General features: G+C 37.1%; 3 protein-coding genes across 3 annotated transcripts; 1 reads left to right on the top strand and 2 right to left on the bottom strand.

Annotated features, from left to right (window-relative positions):
• Nucleotides 1–41: 41 nt before the first annotated feature.
• On the bottom strand, nucleotides 42–6045 carry arpc5lb (actin related protein 2/3 complex, subunit 5-like, b). The gene is made up of 4 exons (XM_057360220.1): nucleotides 5679–6045; nucleotides 1222–1294; nucleotides 965–1141; nucleotides 42–710 (listed from the first exon to the last, which is right to left on the bottom strand). The coding sequence occupies exons 1-4, from the start codon at nucleotides 5816–5818 to the stop codon at nucleotides 648–650; spliced, it is 453 nt and encodes a 150-aa protein (XP_057216203.1). The 5' UTR covers nucleotides 5819–6045; the 3' UTR covers nucleotides 42–647.
• Nucleotides 6046–6973: 928 nt separating this feature from the next.
• On the top strand, nucleotides 6974–9625 carry zmat5 (zinc finger, matrin-type 5). The gene is given in 5 exon segments (XM_057360193.1): nucleotides 6974–7260; nucleotides 7345–7407; nucleotides 7510–7590; nucleotides 7745–7856; nucleotides 8275–9625. Coding segments are annotated over 5 exon segments (525 nt in total). The 5' UTR covers nucleotides 6974–7133; the 3' UTR covers nucleotides 8417–9625.
• Nucleotides 9626–9788: 163 nt separating this feature from the next.
• On the bottom strand, nucleotides 9789–16036 carry cabp7b (calcium binding protein 7b). Its single transcript, XM_057360181.1, has 5 exons — nucleotides 14966–16036; nucleotides 13827–13970; nucleotides 13570–13682; nucleotides 13006–13153; nucleotides 9789–12538 (listed from the first exon to the last, which is right to left on the bottom strand). The coding sequence occupies exons 1-5, from the start codon at nucleotides 15072–15074 to the stop codon at nucleotides 12411–12413; spliced, it is 642 nt and encodes a 213-aa protein (XP_057216164.1). The 5' UTR covers nucleotides 15075–16036; the 3' UTR covers nucleotides 9789–12410.
• Nucleotides 16037–22485: the final 6449 nt, after the last annotated feature.

Genomic DNA, 22485 nt, shown 5'->3' with positions numbered 1-22485 from the left:
GAATCAGACTGAAAATAAACACCGACATACAAGAACACAAAGGAGATCCAATAACTTTATTGCAGCAGGCACTTTACAATGATCCCCACTATATTCCTTCGGTGTACATCACTGGCTTTACTATTAAACCTCTGCACAAACAAAAGAGCGTGGGACCAAAGATGTGAAATAAAATAAAACATAGAATTAAATCTAAATGTCTGAAACAGCTTGGAAAACACCTCAAATCAGATCAGTCTTAAAGATGGACTAACTCGCTTTAGCGGCTTAAACTCACCTAATGGTATGTGCAGAATCCTGTATCACCATAAAACTCAAAGCATGTCCACTGGGATGGTTTCTTGTCTCCAGCATATATTCTGTATTCTTAATTATTGTTTTTACACAAAACCATGTCTAATTTTTCATTCCAATATATCATAGAACAATTTATGATATATTAGCATAATAAAGTGAACCTTCACACAAGATTTTTTTTCAGTTTGAACAAGTGCTTCTGTTTCTCTACTGTTTAAAGTTTCTATTCTTTTCTTCGTCAGGACACAGTAGCATCAAAAACGATGTTTTCTTTCCTCTGATTGAGAGGCAAGCTTGCCTTAAGTCCTTGGTGTCTTTTAGTGGCATTGTTTTCAGGTCTGGTCAGGTAGTCATACAGTCTTCCTGGCTGTCATTACTCTAACAATAGATCCTTGTCCTCCAATGGCAAATGCCTGTTATAGAAGATAGACAGTTTTTCCACATTAGAATTACATTATTAATTGTACATGGCATTTTTGTGGGATGTTTTGATGAATGTCGGTAAGCAAACAACATCGGTCCCCATTGACTTTTACTGTATAGACACAAAACCACAGAGACATTTCTCAAAATATCTTCTTTTGTGTTACACAGAAGAAAGGAAGTCATAAAGGTTTTGGATGACATGAGGGTGAATAAATGATGACAGATTTTTTTCTATCTTCACCTTTTCATGCCACTGTAGCAATATGGCACTGCTATTATCTGTTGGCTTCTCAAAACCCCTGTAGATGTACTTCATGAGAAGATCGACTCCATTCTTGTCGAGCGATTTAACAGCTGACTCTATATCACTGCTTCTAAATGATGTCAGCACCCTTAAAACCACAGTCTGAGCTCTTTCCTGAGAGAGAAAGATATGATGAAGACAACATATTCCATGTATTTCTTTGTTCTATAAATAAACGATTATTGAAAGTGCACCTTTATTGCAGGGTTCTTGCTGTTGATTGGAGGATTCCTAAGAGCAACGTGAAGGGCCGCCATCATGTCCCCTGTGCATTATAACTGGTTAAGGAATAGTCAGGTCATCAACTTATATGCAAGATATACCACTTCTCATGCTGAGACGAGACAAAAGCTCTAAGGAACCAGAATGATTGATCATTACATATGCTACAGTTGTTTGCTGATGTATTCTTAAACACTTAACCAAGACACACTACATTAATGTTAAAAGACAATGACCAACCCATCTATCCTTGATTTAACATCACCCTCCCTATTAGAATAGTAACACTGGTCTCAACTCCTAAGTATGGAAATTTTAGATAAGGATGCACCGACATGTAAACTTTGGCCGATAAAGATAACCGTTAATCCTTTAACATTGGAAGCCGATAACCCATATATTGGCCGATATACCTAAATATTAATATAAAATTCCCTAAGACTGAAACAAAAGGCAAAACGTGGACAAACATTCACTGCAGAAATCAAGGTAACCATTAGTTCTCTTTTTTCCCCTGAAAATCATGTACCAAGCCTACCTTACACTAGTTAACGATTCTTTAACCTTCAAACTTTCCTGGTATATTTATTATTTAATAAACAAAGATGTTCTTCCAAAACAACCCAGAAAAAAATTCTTAACAGCCACAAGTCTAACAGGTCTCAAGACAGAAAGCATTCAGACAGCAGCCTGATTCAAACAATATGCTTTTGTTCCTATAATTTACACATTCATAAATACTGTACCCACATCAACAATGTTTTGCTAATAGCATTAAGTGAATGATCATGACAGAAAGATAAGATAGCATTGTACAGTATTTTAACTGTGAGCAGCGTCAGCTGAAGATGTTTAACCAGAGGAAAGATTTATGATTTATCGGCTATAATATATCGGCCTAAATTTTATTATCAGCAGATACCAATTACATTCAAAATGACCATTTATCGGCCGATAGCGAAATGGCCGACAATTGATCATACATCTCTAATTTTAGACACTGTGACCTAATTATAAAAAAATAGAAGGACCCTACATAGAAGCAAAACACAGAAAACACAAGACACGCTTGTGGTCCAGAATATAACTTCTTGTCCCTGGTTGTTCTTTTTCCATGCTATGTTGAGGATGTTCTATACTTATATTTGGGCTAGACTATCCAACATTTAAATTAGTTTCTTAAATAAAGCTTTATTATACCAAACTGTTGAGAGTTGTCGTGAGAGAAAAGAACTCGCTTTACGCTTCTTGTTTACAAGACATAAGTTAAAGTAAAATTGGATGGAAGGAGTTTGTGCTGATACTTATTTACACATTGTTTATGACATTGAACATTTTATAAGATGGAAGTCGATATGCTTTGAACTAGGGATGTAATAATAACCGGTTTTATGATAAACCACGGTAAGACGTCCAACGGTTAGTAATATCATGTCATATTTTAGTTATCATTAAACTGTACCAACTTATCGTTACTAACGGTTAATACTGTCTAGCGTCAGCCAAAGTTAGCAACAGTATAACAGAGGTGCATTATGGCCAGGAGTCTACCGTTTGTTTATTTATCATGAAAACTATAACATTTGAGACCCGCGATCGCGGTGATCTTCTGTCCGGTCTTAAATGCTGACTTGTACAGTCATATATCACTAAACACCATACAACTATAGGCTATACAAACTATACGCAAAGCCTTGCCATCACATCTGGGAAATTAGTCCGTAAATTTGAGTAAAATCACGTTACGTAACGTTACGTGTCTAACCAAATTCACAGAAGGCCCCAACTAAGTCAACTACGCAAGCTGCTATCCACCACGATAATTCCTGGTATTTGTTGCGATAACGATAAAAATGACAATATATCCATAACACCATCCACTGCTGTTTTTTGCGTCAAGTGATAGTAGCTGCATGTAGTCTAGACCCTCAGAAAAACAAATATTATCAAAAAGTAAAACTTACCCCAAATCAAACAGCTCCTAAAATATACCTGCAGTATTTTTGTAAATATAAAATATAATAGTGAGATTCGACTTCAAAAGGTTGTAGTAAAGAAAAGTTAAATGAACTAAAGCTCAATAAACACATCATGTCATACCTAAAACTGTATATATTCTATTGTTGGGTGGAAACGATCGATCGCATCACGATGTCAATCACTCTCTCTTGAACTGTGTGAACCTTCTCTTCTCACAGCAATATACACTGAATCTGTCTATGACTCGCGCTACAGAAAGAGAACGGAAAAATGCGGATAAAAGAAATCTAAATTAAATAATCCATGCTTTTATACACTCATAAACGTATTTAAAATAACGTAATACAAACTCGCATTTTGTACTGTATGTAAACAGGCAGCAGTGCTGTGCACACTGTGTCGCTATGAAAGCACATGTGGGCGCGAGCTGCGCACGGAACGCTCCGTTCATCCTGTATATAACAGGCAAGAAATCGTATTAAACAATTTGCGCACGCGCGCAATACTTTTAGCCAAAATAAATGTTGTGGTGTAACGTATTATGACTATTAACGAATACTTAACAAACTAATTAAATAAAACGAAAGTGAAACTAAACATTAACTCGGACGCATCTACAGTGCCAACCTAAACGAGATTTGGAGCTTTTAGTGCAAACTCTTTCTCAGCTTCACGTCCGCCCTCCGCTATACCCGTTTTCGCTTCACATATGAGCTGTGAATGGGTCTCACAAAGAAATACGTCATCAACTAGAATTTATCGTTTATATCGCGGTTAGACTAATTCCTATCGTGTGGGGAATTTCTACCGGAATATCGCAAACGATATAATATCGCCCATCCCTAGCGTTTACTTTCAAGTCTTCAATGCGGCCCGCCCGTTTCTCCAGCCGCCCTCAAAACCAGGGTAGAAAATAGCCTATTAATTATTGATTTTGATGTTTTCGATTGTAACAACCACGCGAACGTCATAAGTAGACATCAGACAATAGTATAAAACAATATAAACGGCCAGTTCACTGCACCTTTAAAGCTCGATTCAACTCTTTAAAACTTTTTGGACATTTCCAGCACATTGTTAAAGAAAAAAAAAAACACAATAATACTGATAACCGTGATAATTTTGTTGACTATAATAGCGATGTGAAATTTTCATACAGTTACGTTTCTGCTTTGAATAGACCTGTCTGAGATACTCTCACATTTGCATTACCATGTAAAGGAATACCTGGGGAATTTATTCAGTACATATAGCATTATAAATGAAAACAAGAGTGGTGACACCAAAATGTACAAATGTCACACATTTACTACTTTTAATAAAGCATTTAAATAGTGTATAATACACATATAGCCATATGAGAACTGTGCATGGACTTCTTTTGCTTAAAAACATCAACAACTCTACTGGGACCAAGTGTTTCCTGAGGGACCTCTTGTTTTTCTAAGCGAGGCTCAGCGCTCTATAATAATACCTTGCAAGCTCAAGCTTTTTACATTCTTCCCTACTGCAAATAACGTGCTCATGAAATCAAATACTGCTGCCCACCAAAGTCCTGACACTAAAAGCTCCCAAAGCTTGTAAACGGGGTTAAGACTAAATGACAAATACAGAAACACACAGCAAGTGTGAAAGCAGTTGATTTCACCAAGCATACTGTAGACACAGACATAGTTGTTGCGTGCGGGGATGAAATGCATGTATTATATTCTACATATATGACTATTGACTGTGAAGATTGACAGTCTACTGGGTTTGTCCGCTCAACCAAATCCACCCAAGATACCATCAGCAGGAACTTACTAAATCAGGTATGAAAAAGGAAGCATAAAGCCCAATGCAAAGCAGAGATCTCTGGGCACAATGAGGGAGCAAGTTCAGAGTCGACCAGCATCGGATATGGAAGTCAAATTTCTTTATATAGAATACTGTGGGTAACAACCTTAACTAAACAATCATATTATTGCCTGCAACACAACCCAAAAGTGAATAAGTTTGTTACATTTCACATAAGAATATAGCGAACACTGGAGATAGTAAACAAATACAATCTTCACAGATACAATAACGCCATTGTACGTAAGTTACATGAGATAAATGGAACTGGAAAACTGTGAGAAAATAATGCAAATTAACTACCAGACATCTAATGTTGAGCGCAATCGAGAACAACTTGTATGCTACTTTAATTAAGATCAAACACATTTCACCGCACCCTAAAATCATGTGGTGCAACAGGTATTTCTATGCAAGATCCCGTTTCATTTGAATAAACACAGACCCAATACAGTTAACTTTGCTTTGGGAAAGCATTACGTAAAATGCAGTGTCGCTGCAGCACTAAAAACACCGAACTCTCTAGTAGCCCACTGTACTGAACGGGGCGCGCTCATGTCACAGGTCCACGTTCACGTCCCGACAACATTTACACACTCACAGTAAAGGATATTGCCTGATAAGGTTGTCGACCTCCGCCGCATCGGGTCCCTGTTGATCGGCTGCCTCGTCGTGATCGTCCACGAATTTATTCTCGTCGAATTCATCAATGTCTACCTTTCTGAAGCGCGAAGAAAGCGTGTTCTTGGCCATCGGGGCCACAGTGTCACCTCGCTCAGCAGTCCTCTCTGCTGTTTACGTTACAGTGCACGCGCTCTGATGGCAAATGTCAGTCTGTGGTTATAATCGGCGTCACGGCCAACACATCGAAATGCTTTCAAAGATGGACGAGTAGATAGTCAAATCAGCGTTTTGTGTTTGTGTTATGCCACCACATGAGCCGTGTCGGTGTACCGAGAGTCAGAACCGCATATTTAATGTTAAAGGTGTGATAGTTGTGGAAACCTTGAGCACGACTGCCACCTGCTGTGTGGGAGTACGTATAGGATGTATAATATAAATATATAAAAAATCTTTTAAGATTAATACTACATGTTCACATTAACCACCAGAAGAAAGGCTCTTTTATCAAATCCAAATGTTGAGAATTTGTATTTAAGTTAAAAAGAAAATTGATCTTTCCACACAACCAAGTATAAATATTTCACTCAGTATTTCAGAAGGAAAACATTTTATTTTAAAAGCATGGAATAAGAAATGGCAGAGGTTGGGACTCATGTCAAACAGGTCGGCACTATTACAAGATTCAAAGAACCATAAAGAATATTAAAGTGATTCGTAACTTAGTTAAGCAGAAGAGAATTATTTTTACACGTCTATGAACGGGTCATTCAAATATAAACCATACCTTACGCATTATAGGGAAGCATAACACAGGTTTATGTGATGCATGTTCAATGGAGGAGACCGTATAGCATGTCCTGCATATGAAAGAGAAAGGAGGAGTCTTAAGAAAGAATTACAATCATCAGGGTGTCAGGAATTTACACTAACCAGATTATTAAATGACGGTCCAAATTCAGGAATACGATTTATTAGGAGTAGTGGGTTATACACTGCTCCGGGTGTACGTGTGTTCACCACTTGCTGTGCGTGTGTTCACTACTCTCTGGATGGGTTAAATGCAGAGGTCACATTTCGGGTATGGGTCACCATATCTGACTAATAGGTCACTTTCACATATAATAGGATTTAGGAGTGCATAGATCATTATCTTCACAATCCATCACAGTAGGTGGCGGTATGCCCCTCTTAAATTGGTTCGCAACCCGCCATAAAATCCAACGAAGAAGATAGTTCCACACGTGGTAGTGATTTGTTTTTCCACTGGAGGGCGCTCTTCGTTGTTGCATTCTGCGCCTGCGCCTTCCACATGTTTTCGTCGCCATGTTGAAACGCTGTAGCGTGAATGAATTCGAGGACGTATTATAAAATACATGTTCACACTTTTCTTTCAAGGTTTAGCTTAAATCACACAATACGTGTAGTCAACACGTTGTAGAAAACAATGGGGAAGCGGTATTACTGCGACTACTGCGATCGCAGCTTTCAGGACAACATGCACAACAGAAAGAAGCACCTGAACGGCGTCCAACACCACCGAGCAAAGAAAGCCTGGTTTGACAACTTCAGAGGTAATTGCATATCGTTTACATGCAAACAAATGCACTGAGCTATACTTTTGAGACCAAAAAAACGCCTTTTAAATTTATTTTCAGACGCTGCTGCAATCCTAAAAGAAGAGCGGGCAAAGGAACCATGCAGAAAGTTTCTCCAAACAGGTAGAAGTTCGAGAAGAAATGTCTTTATTGTTTTTTAAAATGTTTTTTTATTTTGTTTTAGTGGCTGACTCAACCGGTTTACTTGTACTTCTTTGGTTATAGGGCAGTGTGTATTTGGTATAAACTGTCGTTTTTCACACATGTCCGAGAGGCACATGAATATGTTGGAGCAAAAGATTGATGGTGAGGTGATTTTCTTCTGATGCCTTTTGGGTAGATCATTGATTCCGTTTTTTTAACTGTATAGATCTGTTTAACAGGCATGTCTAGTGCTGATGGCTGTACACCAACACATACAATTTATTAAACCGAGCACATGTTGGCAATTTCCTATTAGATGAACGGCGACAGAAGGAATTTACTGAGCAAGATGGATCATCATCTGAACGCGGCCTTGATGAATGGCTCTCCAGAAGAAAGAAGAAACAGGCTGCGTTGACATCAGGAAGGTACTTGATGTGAAATATTATAAAAAAAACAATTTCAAATGGCTAGATGTTTTTGTTCAGGATGTCAAGAAACCTAGCAGATTTTAGTTAATTTGACTATGTTTGTTAACAGATGTAATTCTTCGAATAAATCTTACAGTTCATATCTAATAGGAAATGATTGTTACTTATGTTTTTGTTTTGTTTGAATGTGCCGTCTTCGTGAATGATGAATCACAGCTGCTCAGGTGCAAGTCTGCATCCTTGATATCAAAATGCATGAAAAATCTTGTTTTAGAGGTCACCCTGATAGAAATGAAAATGAGATTGCCTGCAGCTGCCTCATTTGCATAATTACCTGCATATAGACCCCAATGGTCAAGAATGCACATATGCTCTTGAGTTAAGCACTGTAACTCGCGTTACTTTTTTATTTCAGTATTTAGAAGATGGACGAAGAAGAGTGCCTTGAAAACATTGAGATACCGCCGTACCTTCTGTCTATTCCAGATCTTCCTCCATCTCTCCATCCCCCACCAACTGGTGGTTGGAAAGTGAGCTTGCAGAATGAATGGGGTTGATATAGAATGTATAAAAATCATTTTATATTGTGTATTAATAACAAAAATGTGTTCAAATCCCAGTGACCATGCTGCTGTTTTTATATACAATTTGTAAATAATGGTGCCATATTTGCATCAAATAGTATAGTAAAACCATTTGAGATTTATTTATTCAGATTTTATTTTGTGCAATTAATAGCGTAACATGTACTAATGGTCCTTTATTTGCAACGCCACTGGCATGATGCAATATTTTAATAGAAAGTAGTTTACATAATAGGTTCTTTCATTTGCAAGGTGTCAAGAAGTTTTCACCGTGTTCTCAGGATAAATGTTAGACTATAGGGAGAACTAGTGTTGGCATCTGCATTCCGTGCCAGTGGTTTATATTGAAATTCAGACTAGAGAAGCTTTTTCAATTTACTCCTGATAGCTTGTTTCAGAGATGTTCCCCTTGTCTGCACTGATGAATGTTACACTTGACCAGGATGCGTTACATTTACAGGCTTGGTGATGAAAGGCTATCGGCTTTGTGTAGGAGCAGAGGCAGCGTAATTGAGATGTCTAAAAGTTTTGCGTCTCCTTGAGCTAGTTTAGATGAGTTTGGTAACTTAAAACCAGCATTAACACCCATGTGTTAGCGCTGCACAGCTCCGAAGACGTGGATGTGAAATATCACAGTATATACACATCCTGTCATTATAGGCATACTTTACTCTGACGTTCATAGATTTGCAGATTCATCTTTTGTGCTGTTGAAGTTTGAATAAATGCAGCTGGAGATGCATATTTTATTGCAGTTAACACTGTAGTTGTGTTTGTAGTATCAGTTATGCATCACACATTGACCTCATTTTACACTCAAATATAGACAGATTGAATTAGTAGAAATGTACTAAAGAAAGCGCAAATAAGGACCACCACTGTTTTAATTCAGTTGCTCACATGGTACAGTTAAATGTAATTCTCAGCACATTTTGGCACATCATAGATTCAAGATGATACATCGACATTGATGCAATATAAAATGACATATATCAGTTAAATATCTTACTGTTACATCAGTACATTAATATAATTATGTGAACTAACTCCCAACATATATCAGTCATTATGTAATTGGATATGTGCTGTATTACCCCATGTGGATTATGATGAATTTATAGTAAAGAAATATTGAAAAATACAGGTAAACAAAATAAAGCATATATTTCATATAATCTTAAGAGTCTTACTCTCTTATGCTTTTTAAAAAATATTGCCATGTTAAATGATATTACTTCTAGCAGTGTGTATAAACAGCTTTCACAAATACACAGTAGATCACATGCCTACACTTTGGAAATTGACAGAATGATATGTTTTTGATGTCCTGAAATCAGTACCTCTTATTTGTGTGTATATCGTAACTTTAAATCACAGTAAATTGTCGTCAAATAAGAATCAATTGCATATTTTGGGATCGAAAGCCAACATGTCAGAAATTTACAAAGACATGCAACTGCAACGAAATAACATATCCTTACAATTCTGGTATATTTTTCAGACAGGCTCTCTCATGTCATTATTACTTCACTGGTCTGTTCCGTGTGTACTATGAACAGCTAGAACAATTTCATAGATGCCTTGAGTTAGTTGACTACCCCGTGTAGACATCAAAAAATTCTGTCATCATTACTCACCCTTTTGTCATTTCAAACCTTTATGAGTTGCTTTCTTCTGCAGAACAGCAAAGAAGATATTTTGAATAATGTTGTTAACTGGCCCCCATTCACTTGCATTGGTTTTGTGTCCATACAGTAGAAGTGAATGGGGACCAGTGCTGTTCGGTTACCAACGTTCTTCAAAATATCTTATTTTGTGTTCTGCGGAAGAAAGTCATACGGGTTTGAAAAGACAAGAGGGTGAACAAATGATGACAGAATTTTTATTTTTGGGTGAACTATCACTTTAAGTTGCATTTTGGTTTATTTTACTTTACTTATTTTCACCCTCCCTATACAAATGCAGATCTCCTGCCATTACAGTCATCTTATGCAGATGCAGAACGATCTAAAGTTATGGTTAGTGCTTAGTTATACCTTTTCAAATGATATAGAAATGTTAATGAACACAACTTACTAGTTATGCATCATTAATGATATTGCACAAACACTTCCGTGTTATCTACTAAGAAAGTGCACAGACTTTGAAATCCTGACCATAGAGACACAGAACAATACCAACATATTGTTTAGGCACTGAGATTGCTGACAGATGCATAAATTACAGATAGACGCTGGATGCATACATTTCACAGTATGCATAAGCCCAATATTGCTTGTTACCGTTAGCTCGCACCAAACTTAAAGCTATAAAGTTACTTTGAAGAATGCTGAAGACCCTTTCTTTTGCTCATGTTCACTGGTTCATTCCCTGTGTGTTATGCTGGAAAAGTTTAAAACTCAGTCTTTAGATGTTAAATGACATAATTTGAAAACAAATAAAGAATTTGATACTACACAGATCACAACCATACCATACAGATCACCCCAGTACAGTGAAAACCACAAGCTGTTAAATGATGATAATATTAATACAGACGGATTATTCATTAACAACATTGATGTTGTCAAAACGCTAGGAAACATTTCATGCAAATATGTCATTACGTAAGAACACAGTTATTTTGCAGTATATCTTCACACAAACATTTAGTCTCACTTGGCACATATAGTACGAATATCTTGTAATATTCATACGTGACGATGCTTTTTTTGCACACAACCAGTACACAAATGACAGATCTGTCATAATCCTGAGAGTTAAGACTGGAAGAATACTTTTTGCAAGTTAAACTCTCATTGCACAGGTAAGATTCATTAAACCTGCGGTCACACTAGACTTTTCGCTCCATTGAGTTCCATTCATACGCATGCGAATGCGTCAGACATAGATATTTTGCATTTCGCTTCGTAATTTAAAAAATTTAAAAGATGAAGGAAATTGCTCCCGCCCATTTTAGCAGAACCTTCCGAACAATTTTCTCATGCTCAAAATCTAGTGTGACCCCGGCATAACACTTTGGATTGTCACCAATTATATATCTTATATTTTCCATTAGTTTCTATTAGTGAATCAGTAAATTTCTAATACATTCATTTACATTTTCACATTACATTTGGTTTTACTCATCCTACACTCTTAAAAATAAAGGTGCTTCACGATGCCATATGAGAACCTTTTTTGTCTAGTTGGTTCCATAAAAAACGTTTAACATCTGAAGAACCTTTCTGTTTCACAAAAGGTTCTTTGTGGTGAAAAAAGGTTCTTGAGATTATAAAAGAAAGAGATGGTTCTTTGACTGAATAGTTTTTTGTGAAACCAAAAATGGTTCTTCTATGGCATCTCTGTGAAGAACATTTTAAGCACATTCATTTTTAAGAGTGTAAAATCTGCTGATGACTTAGTCATAGGCAAATTTGTTTAACCATTTCAACTAATCATTGTTACTATTCGTTTCTGTTTGGGACTATGGTAAAACTATGTCTAGAAAACTATGTATAGTACATGATCAGATGACATTAAACATTACAAACAAATGGGGACATACCTTAGTCAATGTCACACAAATGCCCTGACATGGCATTCATACAAATATGGATATAAGATTACAGCCATACAATACAATACTTTGTATTATGTTCGGTGTTATAACAGATGCATTTTATTACTACACGGTAACATGACCTGATAGGAAACATTTAATATTATACAGCACAATGATAATTATCAGTGTTGCTCTTGATTTATTTCTACACAAAAATTACATTTGAATTAAATAGTTTTGGGCTTTTGGGACATTGTTCTTCCGCCTGCTAAGAACAGTCTGATTTTACCTTCAGTTTATAGTGAAATGAGAATGCAGCCTTTGGTGTTATTTTTAAACTGGGATCATTAGAAACTGAATTTAGTGGTTTTTTTTGCATTTTTACCCGTTGCCAGTCATTTGTTGTGTTAGAAACAGAAGTGATCACTTCATCCCTCTTCGAAGCATCTGATTGGCTGCGATGAGCATGACGCTGATGATAAATGCGATAGCAAAGGCACAAATCAAGCTTTTGCGCACACACGTGTGCTTGACTTGTTGCATGGGGCTTGCTTTGGGGACAATAAAAAAAAGAGAGAAAAATGTTATCATGGCAATATTGGATTTGTCCCAAAAGACATGACATTTCTTAAGAAGGACAAATGTCACAAGCCTTAACTTTCACTGAGCTCCAATACAAACATAAACTGCAATACATAAATAAATACATAAAATCTAAAATAAGGTTTGCAATTGCAAATTTATGAGCTCCTTTCCCCATGACCTTATCAACAAAAGCTAAAAATAGATTGTTTCCCTGCAATATTGGCTTATTTGTCTCTATGTGTTTAATAGAACTGACAAGCAATTTAGATTGACGAGGTACGGGCACTTCACAATGACACGGAAAGGAGCGTGCGAACACAAACAACCAATAATGCATTATGTCTGTCATATTTTTGTTTATTGAATTGTTATCGCTTGTTGGTTTTATGGCTTATTGTTAGTGTGTCGGAATTGTTGGTGTATGAATGCTTACTGTCAATATCTACTTGGCACTCGGGGCTGTTTAAGTGACTCTCCTCTGTCATGATAATGTTCTCGATGTCTTTCATTGTCAAATGGTCACAGAACGTATCGTACAAGAGTCTCTTCAGATCATCCACAGTCAGCTTTTGCATGTCACACTAATGCAACAAATAAGAAAATTCATTCAGAGCGATAAACCGACAATGAAAAGGTCATTAGTAGAACAAGGTTCAAAGTGAAAAGTTTCCCAGTAAATGACAGCTATTATTGATCAGAGGCTGATGCACAGATGGGTTATACTAAATAGCAGATTTATGCTTTATATTGGAATATTGCTTTATAATGGACTGAAACAGACCTTTCAACATTCATTTTAATTCAATGCTATTACTATGCCACAAATGTCAGTAAGTTAATTGCAGAGTGTGAATAATGTATGAATAATCTTCTCTTGTCCACTAGCAATCAAAGGGAGTCATAAAACATTGAGATGAAGTAAAGATGACGCCTGCCAGAACTAATTATTGAGACTTTGGGGAAAGCCTTTCAGATAAATTCAAGAAAAACAACACACCTTCCAGAAAATGGAGTCAAACTCGGCTCCATGGAACCTATCAGGCATACCAGCAGAAGACAGTTTTGGTCCGAGAAGTGTTACAAACTCCTCGAAATCAACTTGACCGTCACCTGCAAAATATAATGATATAATCTTTAATCTTATTCTGTCCTTTGTTAACGAATTCACTTGTATCACAATTTTATAAATTGGCTGAGACGTAAACGTGTGTGCTTGTGTGTCCAACAACAGATTATATGTAAGCGCTTTTATACCATCCGTGTCCAGTCTTTGAATGATCACTTCCAGCTCCACCTCGTTTGGCATGTAACCAAGAGACCGCATGGCAATTCCCAGCTCCTGTTTAGATATGAATCCATTCCCATCACGGTCGAACACCTTAAAGGCTTCGCGGATCTCTGCAGATGTGCCAGATACATTGTAGATATAAACAGCTAAAATGACAGTTTTTTTGTCTGACAAAAGGTACAAAAGATGTCACTGGGATACCCTTTGGCCATAAAGAGTGAATATTAGAACATCAAAGGCCTACATATTGGCATCAAATGTATAAACAGTATATCAGTGCCTAAATAGTCTGTATAAGGACCTTTTAAAGGTTACTAGTAACAGCTTTTTTAACAGTATATGTATGATATTTAATAGTTATAATAATAATACAAAATTAATTGTAACAGAATTAGAAAGTTGGTGATGTGTTCTGTTTTAATTATTCATAAATACTCTGCACAGGAAAAAAAGGCAAACATTAGTTTAGGCCTCTGTCTTTCTCTGTCTGTATGGAGCTTGGCCTGTGTTTTACAAGCATGTAAACAATGGGTGGTTGTACCCAGAAATTGAAACACACAACTGAAAAGATATACATGTCTGATGTATAAACTGCACTTTTAATGTATTTAGCCTTTTTACATGCTACCGAATAAGTTTGTAAAATTGTCTACGCTGCTTTCATTAAAAATATTTTACAATTGGACTAAATAGCCACTTGTCATGGTTGAAGTTAATATAACAGACAACAGACCACAGATATTTGCGCCTGTATTTGTCTTTGGATATATTCGAGATGATAGCAATTTTCGTGTGGCCACGGAACGCCCACCCTCACCGTTCGTAATCCAATTGCGCTTTGAACTCCACTAAACATTGTGCTCACTGTGCTGTAGTACAACGCCAAATTCAATGCAATATACACATATCTTAAAACATATCTCGTCCCAGACCAGTGTACAGATAACAAAAACAATTTCAGACATCACTTTCTTCATTTGTAAATCTTGACAGGAGAGGCTGCTGTAGGGATCTCTCCATGGTGCTGGAATTTACATTTTCAGTGCTGAAAGCACTATCGCAACAGATAACGCAGCTTCATAACTCAACATGAAATATCACTCACCCTCCACTTCATCCTCTGGGAGGCTGATGGGAGTCCGGTAAGAGAGGAGATCTGGAATTGAGCAAAGTCCCCTGTACATAAACCTGGAAGTCACGGCACGAACGGGCATTTCTGCGACGGCAAACCAGCCTTTGGATCCTGATCTTCATATAGCACCGCTGTAGTTCGGCCACTGCAACTTTACTACAGAGCGCTCGTTGGAAGCTCAAAGCAAACTGTTGTTTGATTCACCCTCATCGTCTGTTTTTTTTCAATCCAGGTACGATTAGTCACTCTGCACACTCATGCAAAAACGATCATCCGGCAGATTGCAGACTGCTTTGCATCAGGTTCGTTAACTATTGCTGTATAGGATCCCACGAATTCAGTCACGAATGGTACATGAATGTTACACATTCAAGTATTTGCATTCAAATGTAGCTAGCCGAAACTGTCCCCACATCTTCAGCTGGATTTGAAGGATAAATGGAGAGCATCAACGCCTCTTCGAAAACAACGTGGTGTCGTCTCTCCTTGAGATACGGTGGTTCCATCAGCTTGTCTTAGTCAGGTGTAACGGGTATAAAGGTTCACAGTCTTAGTCAGGTGTAACGGGTATAAAGGTTCACAAAAGCAATATCCACAGAGACGACCGTTCGAGTGAGTCTAAGAAACCGACTACTGTCACATTATACAGATGCGCATTACCTCCTCCCGGGCTTCAGCTCCCTTACGCTCTTATGCAATCCTACAGGTAGTCGAGCGGTCTCGAGTTAAAGAAATCAAAATATGGCACATGCCAGTCACCTGGATTTTGAGCAGCATGATTTTATTCATTTTAGTCCAGTTGGTATGCAAGAAAAAAATAAGGTATGGTATGTTCTCTAATAAATGACGAGTATTACAATAATTACAGAACGACAAATAACGCGTTGTTTTACTAAAAATGGCCGCGTATGTTAACTGATTTGAAGAAATTCGATGTGCTGAACAAGAATCCAAGAAATCTCGGGTGCGCTGTGTCCTCTATGAGGTCTCATCTCCGAATGCGCGCCTGATGTCTGACTTCCTTTTATCCAAAGTCACCCGTGTGCCGTGAGCGCGCTCCAAGGACCGATTTTATACAGAATTGCTGCTATTATAATTGCTTCTAAAGCTTTTGTCTTTATCTTCGCTTACAACCCGTTGAGCATATACTGTAGATCTCAACAAGTGGCGTATGTTTATTTTTAGAATTGGCAAGACAGTGATCCCCTTACAAAAATGAATTTCGCGTTTTTTACATGTGATTCAAAGGGTTTCACATCCTGTAAGAATTTTCATTTACAAGAAAACTTTCACGTTTGTTTTTGCAAATGTGATATTCATCTGGCTTTTCTGTAAAAGCTGATAAAAGTATTTTTTGCATTCTTTCTTTAGGTCCAGCTTTGTCCTAAACAGAAATCCTGCATAATTCATCTTTCCTGTGTCAAAGTGAATACGTTGTTATGCATGTGTACTCTCTTGAGGACAGGCAGCAGCTCATTATTCTGGTCCAAAATGGGCTTCCCTGTTGAAGCTTTCAGCTTGTGGTCTTGGACTCCTTGACAGCTTGTCTCAGCACTGGTCTCTCTCTACTGCATCTGAATCTTTTCCCACGTCTCTCAAGTGTCCATTTGAAAACTGTCATCAATGAAAGTGGTTAACATTCATTTGAGGAGAGGTTCTACCTGGTTCTCTGGTTCTTCAAGCCTCTAGTTTAATTAGTCCATTGCCATTTAGCAGACACTTTTAATCCAATATGACATAAAGTACACTAATTCCAGATCAATTTTAGATCATTAATCCTAGAATGGCTTGAGTTTAGGGACCTTGCCCAAGGCCGAAATAAAAGCGAGTTGGTTGGTCTCTGGTGGTGGAGTATTTTCTAAATGTTCAAAGAAACCAATGCATGTTGAGTTTCGTTAGCAGAGCTATTTTATTCTTTGTGTAACTCCTAGTAGAGATGCACGTATTGATTTAGCTTAATTACCTGTGATGTGCTTTGTTTTTTTAATTCACAGCCTCTTTGAAATCTACCAAGTTCTATCAGACTTTAATTAGTCGATCAATCTGTACTCTTGCTAAAACTATAGCAAACAGGAATTAGCAAAAAATTAACTCCTTCATAACCTCTCTTTGAGTATGCTTATGATGCAGCAAAAATCAGCTCACATAGATGAAAAATGAGTTACTCGTGGCCTATACCTAAGTTTTGCTTACATCAGGCGAAACTGACGTTGGTCAAACAAACCAGAACCATATTTCACACCATGGAAAATGTAATTTGTTAAACCAAACAAGAGAGGTGCTTCAAAAACTCACAAATGCAACCTGTTACCATTTACTGTCCCAAATGCTATCGGGAATATTGATTGATTCTGTAATTGCCTAGAGGGGCATTTACACGGATGACTGTTCATTGGCGCTTTTTCTTTTTTGATAGAAATTCACATGCGTTGAGAATTTAATCAGTTTATCAAAACAACAGACTGCTTATTAAGCAGAATCTCTCCCTGAGCCCCTTTGATAAAATGGACTAATTTGCAACAGCATTGTATTATACAGTACATGTGATATCTATGTCACGTTTGAATGATCTTTATGGTCCTGGGCTCTATTAAAGGACTTAAAAAACCATTAACAGGGTTTATCATTTAGGTTCAATTTTGAAATTATTCTTGTATAAGTTAACCACAGTGGTCACCTTGAAACTTTCACTCAGAGATAGAGAATAAGTATGATGTGGAAATAGTTTTTCTCACTTCTACCTTCTATTCTGGTCTAAATATTTTGAAGGTTTATATGTATTGCTAAATTAAATTCCCATCTCGCAAATGGGTCCAATAAGGCATATTTGCAAGGGATTTATGATTTAGATATGTCATGTAGAGGGCAATGACTCATTTCAGCCAGTAATGATTTGAGTTATATCAAACAAAGGCGACTCAGATAAATTAACCCATTAAAGAGGCTCCACGAGGGTTGATAATGTGAAATTTGTTCTAATAATTTAAGCTCTCTGGTAGTTTGACCTGATTCTTCAGCTTTGTGTCTGCCTCTGGCTTAAATAGTAATACTTTCCTGAAAGAAATATAAATACTTAAAGTGATAGTTCACCCAAAAATAAAAAATATTTATTCACCCTATTGTCATTTCAAACCTGTATGACTTTCTTTCTTCCGCAGAACAAAAAAGAAGATATTTTGAAGAATGTTGTTAACTGGCACCCATTCACTTGCATTGGTTTTGTGTCCATACAATAGAAGTGAATGGGTGACGGCGCTGTTCGGTTACCAACTTTCATCAAAATATCTTCTTTTGTGTTCTGCGGAAGAAAGTCATACAGGTTTGAAAAGACAAGAGGGTGAGTAAATGATGACAGAATTTCCATTTTTGGGTGAACTATCGCTTTAAGACAAGCACATAACACAAACTTATGTAATTATTTATTTTCAACCTGTTCTGTGGACACACTGTAACTGCTCCAGTATTTCATTAATAACTCTTGTTACCTCCTTATTAAGGTAATAGTCTCTGTTCATACATTTCGATGAAGCATTAATGATCAGGTCATATCCTAAATATGTAGATTCTGTCTCCCATGACGTAAGGTGCTTTATTCAAGAATGTATTTTGCATTAGGATTCTTGTGAATGCATAAACCTACCAATCTAATGTACCCAGCAATGCCTCACAGGAGAATAGAACTATGACATAATGCAAATAGTTTTGCAATCATTCATAGCATGAAATACAATTTTATTCAAATCGCTTGACGTCTGTTTATCTTCAGGATATTTTGAATTTGAAAATAACATTTTACACAAGGTTAATCAGGTCAAACTTTAATCACTTTCTTTTTTTGTGTTCAGCTCAGCACAACCACTAGCAACCAGAGAGTCCCTGTTATTGCAAGTGTAAAAAAACCAGAGATGCCATAGAAGAACAATTTTGGTTCCATTTATTGAAAGGTTCTCATAAGAACTATTTATTTTTATATTTTTTAATCTAAATAACCTTTTAAGAACATTTAAAGACCATTTAAATGACATTTTGTGAAATAAAAAGCTTAATAATAAGCAAAGCACCTTTGCACCTCTTTTATCTTTACAGTTAAAATGCTCAGTGACACTAATTTAGAATGGATAAGATATTATAAAACAGAACCAAATCTCAAACTCAGCAACCATCTGCTATTTTAATTCCTCAGTGAGCATTTCATATTTCCCTATACTACAGCATTAAGTAAACCATGAGAAGATAAAGTTGGATGCTGAAATTGTTTTGACACCATTATGAGCACTGCTGCCTCATTGCAGAAATCACAGCTTGGATGTCGCCCTTGAACGTCCTTGTTTACTGTCGGCTCTGTGTTTTACTCACTTGAGCTCTTGGGTCCTATACAGGACTCCCACAGTCACTAAATGTCCTCATCATACAATTAGAACACTTCAACTGTTACAATAATTCATTTAGAGCCGCTCTGCAATGGTGGGGTTGGTGTAGAGTTTGCATGAAGCTGATCAGATAAGGTTGGCTTTGACTCTTAATCGTTCTCATCTAATATCTCGGCACATCTGGTGTAATGACTTACTGCTGGCATCATACTTTTACTTCATTATTGTCCTCTCAGTTACATGTGGACAGAGGCGGATACAGAAAGTAGATGATAGGTGGGCCTGTAAAATTGTGGGTGGGCCGGAATAATTCGCATCACCCTTTCAACCGAAGTAATTTTTAAGAAAAATTGATGGACCGGTGTTCTGTCCCACGGTATCAAATGCAATTCAATAAACTTCGCTCTACAAATGAAAAGGCATCACTGTGCAGTTGATTTAACACGGTCCCACGGCTTTGCGATGCATGGGTTGTGACGTTGGCAGTTTTTTTTTTACCACCGGTGGTTTGGGAAATATATATTATTTCTATAATTATATAATTATATTTGCGTGTAGCAACTACACAATGAGTGGAAGAGAAATGTGGACCTTATTTAAATACTTGAAATTGTTAGTTAAATACTTGAAATTGAAATATGATAGGAAATAAATGAGGATGAAACATCCGTCCATGTTTAATGCGCAAATCTATCAGTGAAACGGCACACTACAGCATATAAAACATTTAAATAAAATCAGTAAACAATGAAAACTTAAATGATTAAAGTTAAATATTAAATAAAAAAGCTCTTGTTGCAGTGACAACTTCAGTCAGTCGCGTATTAACCCAATTCCATTTGAAACAAACTGTTTAAACATACATTGGCTTTCCTATTCAGATTGCCATAAAACGTTACTTTTTCCTACTCGTTGGTGGAAAATTTACATGTTGACTGATGATTAAAATGTGTACAGCTGCAATAAATGCGTGTTCAGAAGATGTGCACAGGAGCACAAATGAATAGATGTCTCTCCGCAAAACCTGCGCGCGGTCCGACACTAAGCAAGCGGGTCATAGCCAGGTTTGATTTTATGTAACTGTTAATTTCACAACAAGATCCATTGCAGAACCCGCAGAATAACCTGGGTTTTGCCGTGCAGGCCCGCGCTCGAACGCACCAATGGAAAATATTTTAAATGAAACCATCTACAACTGAAAGGCTACAAATAGCAATCCTGATCACAACTATCATTTTTATTACACTTATATTTGTCACAGTGACGTGCACTACCGCCGGTGGCAGCTCACCACCGTCATGGTACTTGCGGTAGGGTTGTCACGGTACCATAAACATGTCTTACGATACTATAGCAGCTGAAGTATTTCGATACCAAGTAGTATCACGATGCTGTGCCATATAATTCAAATCTATACAAAAAAACAACAACACAGATTTAGATTACACATTTTGTATTTACAATAGAAAACTGTATTATACTTTGCACTAGAATATGTTGTTGTATTAACTGTAGTAATTGGATAAATTGTAGCAAATACATAGCAAATACATTTACATTTAGTCATTTGTAAATACTATGAATACTGTAGTATACTTAAATATTTACTATGATAAGACTCAAAAACATTAGTATCTATGAGTTTTAGTAGTTTACTGTAGTAAATACTAAAGTACACTAGATCATTTTTCACGTAGGAACTCATTCAAATGTTGGACAAATTTAATTGATACAGCAGTCTTTATAAAGGGAAATATTAGGCTTACTTTAAACGCAGAACTAAAACGGACTGTAGGTGGCGTCAATTTTCCACTGAGTTAGTGAATCATTTAACCAACTCGTTCAAATCGCCAATTTGAATCATTAATTCGTCCAAGACATTCAAAACACACATTCATTTTGGAGATAAACACCGCAAAAAGGCAGATGTAAGTGTTCAAATAAATATTAATGCGCATATGCAACATTAACTACGGTACTACGATACTACCGTTTCAAAAATAGAGAGGCATCGCAGGAATTTTGAAGCTTTAGCATCGCGATGCTACCGTAGCACCGGTACACCGTGCAACCCTATTTTTTGGTGGTAAGGTTGTCACGGCCACCGTCACAACCCTATATGCGCCACAAGTCAGCGCGATTTACTAGACACGTTTGTTACAGCTAGGCCTGTCGGAGGCGTTTCCAAATTTTATAAAGGTCTCTTGTGAAAGTAAACTCGATGTGCACCTCAGGAAAATGTCTGGATGCTTTACAAAATATGGCATAATTATTGTGGACGATTTTGATTTACTATTTCGGAGGCTGAGTGAGAATATCAGCGGAAGCTGAAGCACAAACTGCCATTAGCAGTGGACTCATTGGTTGTTGCTGTGTGCATTTAACCTTAATCTCCAGGTACCTCAGTGTGTGTTTCTTCAGCGTCATTGTCTAGATGTGTTTTTTTGAAAAACTGCCGTTTAGCCATGTTTACATGATCCTTTTCACAATGACGTCACTTAACTTCCGCCTTTTTGCAAAGCAGTGTATCATAACATCCGTCTTGCAACAAACAAGAAGAAGAAGAAGAAGAAGAACTTCCGTTTTGCCGTCGCGCTGGAATTTAACAACAGTGAGAAAAAAACTGACAGAACACGTATTCAAGTACTTATCCTAGCACCTTCGCTAACACAAAAAGAAAACAAAACACTTACCTTCATAATCAAACAGGTACTGTTCAACGAAGAATTTGTATCCTTTCTCTAGCTTTGATCTTGTCGTTAGCGAAAATTTGTCTGCAAGACATTGTACATCATCTAGACGTATTTGTGGCAGATGTGCAAGCCACTTGGTAAACTCCATTCTGAGGCGCTAGCGGAAGTAACTTCTTCTTCTTGAGTTTTACTGGCGGTTGGCAGATCAGCTTATAGGTGCATTACCGCCACCTTATGAACTGGAGTTCTAGCGGAAGTAATGATACACTGCTTCGCGGCAGAACGGAAGATGTGTGACGTCATGTGACAAGGGCGTATTGGCGCGCAGCGTAACGGCCGTGCCGTAACGTAACTGACTTTACGTGAGCACATTCTTAATAATATTTGGATATTATTATTAATAAACAAACAATTCAAATGTTTTTATTTA

This window comes from Triplophysa rosa, linkage group LG2 (assembly GCF_024868665.1).
Source record: "Triplophysa rosa linkage group LG2, Trosa_1v2, whole genome shotgun sequence".
NCBI lineage: Eukaryota > Metazoa > Chordata > Actinopteri > Cypriniformes > Nemacheilidae > Triplophysa > Triplophysa rosa.
This window is presented reverse-complemented; position numbering and strand designations above follow the sequence as displayed.